Raw genomic sequence first — 6,023 nt, 5'->3', positions numbered from 1 at the left:
TTTGTAAATCATTAAGAGAAAGAGACGGGTGCTGTGCATTAAAAAGAGAGAGGGAGTCATTCGAGAGAGTTACAACTTTTTTTATGCTTCAAAAAATTTGATTTATTCCCTTATAAACACTCTTTGTTACATCAACAAACAACAAACTTGTTATAACTTCGTAAGCTGAGAACGTGAAATTCCCCGAGAGAAGCTAAAACCGGACAAGTGTACCCCCAAGCATATAGTATAATACATATATTCCTATATTCGCCAGAATAAACCATTTCACTTCGTAGCTCTCTGGTCAGTAGTCCGAGAAATAGCGTGCCGAGCAGTCGCAAAAAAGCGCACGAGTTTTTTGAAAAAAAAAAAGATCCAAGTGATTCGTAAAAAACAGAAGCATAAAAAACAAAAGAATACTTGAGATACAGATAAAAGATACATCTCAAAGAGCCGCCAAACTAAACAAAGAATTCAATTTAGCTCTTCAAATTCCTTTTAATTACATTTTTAATTAATTGCAAGCGGAAAAAAGATGAGTGACCTAGAGCATGTAACGCTGCAAATGGATAAAATGCCATTAGGCGATAATAAAAAGGTACGTTTATAATCATTAAGCCGGTTAACTAAACAAAAATTGTATTTAAATTTAGCTTTGTTTATTCTGTTAGCTAGATGGGTTTTCGAGAAATCTATTGCGAATACATACCACCTCTGTTTAGATTTTAGTAGCACTGATAATTGTCGTGTAAACAAGGGAAACGCTTCTCAGGTGGTATTAACAATTTCATTTTTTTTTTTTGGGAAAGGCGACAGCTGAAGCGGAAAAAACCCCAAGACTTAGTCATACGAATAGATCCCCCTGCAGATCTATTTTCTTGTACCAGATTGGGATTTCAGTTTGCATTAAAAAAAAGATAATTGAGTCATAGATGCTCAGGGGAGGGGAGACAAAGAAATATTATTTTATTTACATGCCTATCTTTTAATAAAATGTATATTAATATTCATGTTATATTAAGCAAGCCAATGACAAACTATAAAAGATAAGCTCATCTTGTAATAATGTTTGCGACCTTCAGCTTTATCTCTTCCTTTAATGACACAAATATAGTTTTTTTAAACACATTCATATATGCATTCTCTTAACATACTAGAGAATTTTGAGCTATTTTGCATTTTTATAATGATGCTTTGACATTTGTAAACAATTGACTTTTGGCGTGAATCCGTTTTAATATTCAGGAAATGATTTTATTTGCATTTTACAGGAAAATAATCACATCAACGGCGACTCTATCGATGGGCGAAATCACAATAACCTACGAGTTCCCCGAGCAGGTTCGTAACGCAACTCATTTGTTTATTGCTTTAAAAAAAAAACTAGTATATGTATATTTTTTGTGCTTGTCCTTATAACTTTATTGTGACTAATGCTGCTTTAAACTACAATTAAATAATGTCTTGTAAACTTCGCTTTTGTGTGTAAGTAATCATAAGAAAATGCATTAAACCAATAAATTGATTTTTATTTCATTATTTTGACAGTTCCCGAATTGGACGATGATGACACGGATGATCGTCCCTTTGTTAAAGATGGGAGTGCCAATTCTGGAGTGGATGATGGACTTTTGGAAGGAGGAGGCGGTGGTGGAGTCAATGTCTTTGTGCCCAATGGCGGCAATAGTGGCAGGCGACCCAGTTTCTCTGTTCCGGGTATCAATGGACCCGGTTTCGTGACCATCAACGGAGTTCAGACTCCCATACCCGATGTGAATGCATATCAGCACAAAAAAACCCTGGCCCAGGGCATGATGGACTTGGCCCTCCTCTCGGCGAATGCAAATCAGTTGCGATATGTGCTGGAAACCAATAAGAATCATCCATACTTTTATCCCAGTCTGTTGTTCATCTCAACCAGCATTATATTTCAGGTAAATTTTAAACCCTACACCTGTTCTTGCAGTGTTTTTAAAAATATCTTATTTTGGTATATACAAATTCATAAATTAATATTTTGTTTTTGGTTTTTCTTTTTCAGATTGCAGTAGGCGTGGGCCTTATTTTAAATGGTCGGTATAACATCACCGACAAGCATGAGATCTGCCGGGCAAACCGAATAAACAATTACACGGTCATTGGCATTTTCATCGTGACAGTCGTCAATGTTCTAATTTCGGCATTTGGTGTGGCGGATCCTGTGGCACCCACATAGATTGGACCTTTTAGAAAATTATATTAAGATAAGCATTATAAGCACTTTCATTTCATTAGTTTAATGCTCGTATCAGCACTGGCCAGTTTTTATTTTGAAAATTACCAAAATGACACATTTTCATACCACAAAACGTTAATTGTGATAAATAAAAAAAGAATCCCATAATCTTAAAGCATTTTATGCCATATACGAAAAAAAATAAAGTATTTAGTTCAAAAAATTGTAGTCTGAAGACAGTAATTAAATAATTTTTTATTTATTTTTTTTATTGAGAGGAAGTGATTTAAAAAAGTTAAACCATTAATAGTTTAAAAAAAAATAAAATTGTATTATTCTGAAAATTGAATTCCCGCCAAACTATCGCCTATTTGCGATATTTCTAAGCTACCCAGCACTATAACAGAAAAATCGTTTTCAAGCACTATGAAAACTAAGTTGGCAGCTTCCACAGCTGTTACTGTTTCTACAAATATCGTGCAGAAAAATTGTTAGCTTTCAGCTAAAAAAGCCTTCCAAACATGGCCAAGATTATCAAGGCGGTAAGTAGAAGACGGCTTTAATAAAATAAGTACTAAATAATCTATTAAACTTTTCCAAAACCTGAAAACCGCAACGTTCCGCATTGTTATGGTTATGTCATCGCTTGCTCCTCCACAGTCCACTGGATTGACCGGCCTGGCCGTGTCTACCAATCCTCACCACACTCTCTCGGCTCTGTACTGCAAGATCCTGCGGGCAGTGGCCAAGATGCCGCAGGAATCCAGCTACAGGAAGTACACGGAGCAACTAGTCAACGATCGCGCCAATGCCTTGACTAACGTAAGTTTTTTAATAATAAAGCTATAATCTTATTAATAATCTAATCTTTAACAGAACAAGAGCATCCCTGATCTGGAGCGGGCTGTTGGCTGTGGTCAGGTGGAGGAGCTGATCGTCCAGGCCGAAAACGAACTGGTGCTGGCCCGCAAAATGCTCGGCTGGAAGCCCTGGGAGAAGTTGGTCCAACAGGCGCCGCCCAAGCAGTGGGACTGGCCCCCAGCCCAGATCATGGAGCCGAAAGTCTAGAAATCCGCCATTTAAAACAATTTTTTGTTTAGTTCTATTATAATTCAGAGAAATGGAAAACGAGAATAGAAATAAATCTGTTGATAAGACAGAAGCTTAATCATCCATAAACCCAGACAAGCGTTATTTGCTCTCAGTTTGTTTCCAACATGCGTTCGCTCCAGTACCTTCTGCTAGTGCTCCTGATAGCCATCGGTCTAGTGGCATCCGCTCCTCCACGACACAAGCGTCAAATCGATCTGACACTCTCGGCGGAGCACGACGATAAGGACGACGAGACGGAATTGGCACTGGAGGCTATTGCCGGACTGTGGAGCAGTCCGGACAGTAGGACCAAGATCGATGGCTCGGCTAAGGTTGTTCATCGCAGCCATGGCGGCATCCAATCGGGTATGGGTGGTATAGGGAGCACCAGCTACCAGGCACGCTTCCATCTTCACCATGACTATAAGACCAATGCGTATCCCTCCTCATCGTAATCTCCAAAGGTTCGGATCAGGACTGGCGCATCGGGCTGCGTGTCGTCTTCGAATGAGGCGCAGAGGATATCCCATGGGTGTTCCAGTTCGGGAGCTCCAGACGTAACCCCCTTGTCCATTATTGAGAAATCGTCCGATTGCGTGAGACGATGATAACATTTTGACCTTCCCAGAGAATATATAGTACATAGAATATTGAGAGAAACCTTCGTGAAAAATACAATAATACCCGCATACTGTTTGTTTTATTGATTCCATTTTAATTACCACCCGGCGGACGAGACCGTGAAGCGGCGCAACAACTTTCAGCTTAAAATTACAATTACAACAACGAATTTGCACAACAGTTGGTGGTTAATGGGCGTCAGGACTTGGGATTAGGAGCTGAAGAATAAATACAAGCCGTTTCTTAATAATAAATGCCATTAGTCAACATTATTTGTGGGCTGGAAGGTCTGATATCCCATTGATTGTCAGGGATGTCCATCATTTTCTAGGGGAATGGATAGTCACCAGAAGGGAAACTACTGCCCTCCAGATAACTTTCCTTTCCAACAACTAATTATTAAAAATAAAAAATAGGAACCCTTTCAGCCCACTGAGGTTTAAAATCATAGCCACCCCGTTACGGATAACACCACTAATCCAGTGCGATTGTCACTCCCGCACTTTCCTGCTTCTTCAGCTCCTGGACCACAAAGTCACGGAACTCCTGGTAGGCCACATCTATGTCCACATTGTTGATGATCTTGTGGAAGTTACCGGGCGTTAGTCCATAATCGATCTCCACCTGAGCGGCGTTCAGGCGCTTGTTCAGAGTCTCCTCGGTTTCGGAGCCACGAAGTCGCAGCCGTCGCTCCAGCTCCTTGATGGTGGGCGGATTATTGAAGATCAGAATGGGGTTGAGGTCGGTGCGGCGGATCTGTTCCACACCCTTCTGTTCGATGTCGAGAATGCAGACCCTGCCCTTGGCCTGGATTTCTCGCACGGCTGCCTTGCTGGTGCCGTACAGATTGCCCGTAAACTCTGCCGTCTCAATGAACTCATCTCCAGCGATGGCTGCCTCCATTTCCGGCCGCTCCACGAAGTAGTAGTGGACACCGTGCTCCTCGCCCTCGCGTGGTTTTCGGGTCGTGTGCGAAATGCTAAAACCAAACGTGTTGGGGAACTCGGCGAACAGGCGTTTCAGGAGCGTGCTCTTCCCGGAACCGGACGGTCCGCAAAGGACGAGTGGGCGTGGTCCTGGGGCGCTCATCTTGCTGGTCAGAAGGGATTGTGTTATACCGGGACTGGAGCCGATGCTCGTGCTGCTGAGCGCGCGGTTTACAATGTACAAAAAGCTTATCATCGCGTGGCCTTTTATTTGTAGCGCACCAATACAAGAATATGGTTCCCAAAAAAGCTGGTTTCGATTGTTTTATATTCGCTTTTGGCTAAATTAAGATAAGCGTAAGCGTATGTGTGTTATGCTGGTGCGATTGTGTGGGTGCAGGTGTATGCGGCTAGATATGGATGTTTTTTAGGGTTGGAAAATGCAGAGCTTATCGATAATTGATTAAATAAGATAAATAATGAAATTAAACTATGATTTAATATTGTTATTAGCAACTTCGGGTCAGCCTATAGGCTCCGGCTACCTCATCCAGAGCCCTGGCTCCCCTGACCCTTTCCACTAGATTTTTGTCCAACACCTTCTAATATCTGTTGAACATTGTACAGCACTAAAACTTCCACACCATTTAAATTTAAATTTCCTACCTCTAACAAACATGTAACACTTATCCTATTACATGACGGATTCTACCTTTTTAGTTGATATTCTAGTTGACATGGAGCCTTTAAGCCTGTCCTCCCATCCGCTTGACAATCGGATAAAAATTGGGGAAGATATAGCCATCACTGTGGGCCCTATAGGGGAAAACCCCATTTTCAAGGGATCCCAACACAAAAAATGGACAAAAAATATTTCGAAATAATCGATCCAGAAATCGTTTAAGATACTCCGCTTGAGAATCGGATGAGAATCACCCTTTTACATAGTTTCTTTTTACTTTACCTTACAGTAACCCATTTTTAGTGTTGCATAGCGCATAAGGGCGCGTAATTTGAAAATAAGGACCTTTTTGTTTTGAATTAAAAAAAGAAAATTCTTTTTAAATTAAGTTCCCAAAAATAGGAAAGCCCATAAAATACAAATTTTTGAGTTTTGGTTTAAAAACTGTTATATTCTTATACTGTTTTACATTTAGCATGGAATTTCAAACACACATACACACTGA

The 6,023-nt window shown here is 40.5% G+C and overlaps 4 protein-coding genes across 5 annotated transcripts; 3 read left to right on the top strand and 1 right to left on the bottom strand.

Annotated features, from left to right (window-relative positions):
* Positions 1-269: 269 nt before the first annotated feature.
* Positions 270-2,432, top strand: NijA (Ninjurin A). 2 transcript variants are annotated; one of them, XM_017232180.3, is made up of 4 exons: positions 270-580; positions 1,254-1,323; positions 1,579-1,916; positions 2,024-2,432. In XM_017232180.3, exons 1-4 carry the CDS (start codon positions 518-520, stop codon positions 2,195-2,197), a joined length of 645 nt encoding a protein of 214 aa, XP_017087669.2. In that variant the 5' UTR covers positions 270-517; the 3' UTR covers positions 2,198-2,432. The 2 variants fall into 2 exon arrangements, with proteins under 2 accessions (XP_017087669.2, XP_017087668.2); XM_017232179.3 differs by having other exon boundaries at positions 271-580; positions 1,531-1,916.
* A 150-nt stretch (positions 2,433-2,582) lies between these two features.
* On the top strand, positions 2,583-3,376 carry ND-13B (NADH dehydrogenase (ubiquinone) subunit ND-13B). Its single transcript, XM_017232182.3, has 3 exons — positions 2,583-2,739; positions 2,858-3,019; positions 3,074-3,376. Exons 1-3 carry the CDS (start codon positions 2,719-2,721, stop codon positions 3,263-3,265), a joined length of 375 nt encoding a protein of 124 aa, XP_017087671.1. The 5' UTR covers positions 2,583-2,718; the 3' UTR covers positions 3,266-3,376.
* A 32-nt stretch (positions 3,377-3,408) lies between these two features.
* LOC108119150 (uncharacterized) lies at positions 3,409-3,992 on the top strand. The gene is made up of 2 exons (XM_017232183.3): positions 3,409-3,655; positions 3,754-3,992. Exons 1-2 carry the CDS (start codon positions 3,415-3,417, stop codon positions 3,798-3,800), a joined length of 288 nt encoding a protein of 95 aa, XP_017087672.2. The 5' UTR covers positions 3,409-3,414; the 3' UTR covers positions 3,801-3,992.
* LOC108119147 (guanylate kinase) lies at positions 3,963-5,092 on the bottom strand. Its single transcript, XM_017232178.3, has one exon. The coding sequence runs from the start codon at positions 5,090-5,092 to the stop codon at positions 4,385-4,387; it is 708 nt and encodes a 235-aa protein (XP_017087667.2). The 3' UTR covers positions 3,963-4,384.
* Between the last annotated feature and the right edge of the window lie 931 nt (positions 5,093-6,023).

This window comes from Drosophila bipectinata, chromosome 3L (genome assembly GCF_030179905.1).
Source record: "Drosophila bipectinata strain 14024-0381.07 chromosome 3L, DbipHiC1v2, whole genome shotgun sequence".
NCBI classification, from domain to species: Eukaryota; Metazoa; Arthropoda; class Insecta; order Diptera; family Drosophilidae; genus Drosophila; species Drosophila bipectinata.
The sequence above is the reverse complement of the archived record's forward strand: the minus strand, read 5'-3'. Positions and strand labels throughout refer to the sequence as shown.

What these genes read in the sequence shown, in the direction of transcription:
- NijA (XM_017232179.3), top strand. Translation starts at nt 518, where the DNA reads ATGAGTGACCTAGAGCATGTAACGCTGCAAATGGATAAAATGCCATTA. An exon ending in CCTACGAGTTCCCCGAGCAG is followed by an intron (nt 1,324 to 1,530) that starts GTTCGTAACGCA and finishes TTATTTTGACAG; the next exon opens with TTCCCGAATTGGACGATGAT. An exon ending in CAACCAGCATTATATTTCAG is followed by an intron (nt 1,917 to 2,023) that starts GTAAATTTTAAA and finishes TTTCTTTTTCAG; the next exon opens with ATTGCAGTAGGCGTGGGCCT.
- ND-13B (XM_017232182.3), top strand. Translation starts at nt 2,719, where the DNA reads ATGGCCAAGATTATCAAGGCG. An exon ending in TGGCCAAGATTATCAAGGCG is followed by an intron (nt 2,740 to 2,857) that starts GTAAGTAGAAGA and finishes GCTCCTCCACAG; the next exon opens with TCCACTGGATTGACCGGCCT. An exon ending in GCGCCAATGCCTTGACTAAC is followed by an intron (nt 3,020 to 3,073) that starts GTAAGTTTTTTA and finishes AATCTTTAACAG; the next exon opens with AACAAGAGCATCCCTGATCT.
- LOC108119150 (XM_017232183.3), top strand. Translation starts at nt 3,415, where the DNA reads ATGCGTTCGCTCCAGTACCTTCTGCTAGTGCTCCTGATAGCCATCGGT. An exon ending in CCATGGCGGCATCCAATCGG is followed by an intron (nt 3,656 to 3,753) that starts GTATGGGTGGTA and finishes TAATCTCCAAAG; the next exon opens with GTTCGGATCAGGACTGGCGC.
- LOC108119147 (XM_017232178.3), bottom strand. Translation starts at nt 5,092, where the DNA reads ATGATAAGCTTTTTGTACATTGTAAACCGCGCGCTCAGCAGCACGAGC.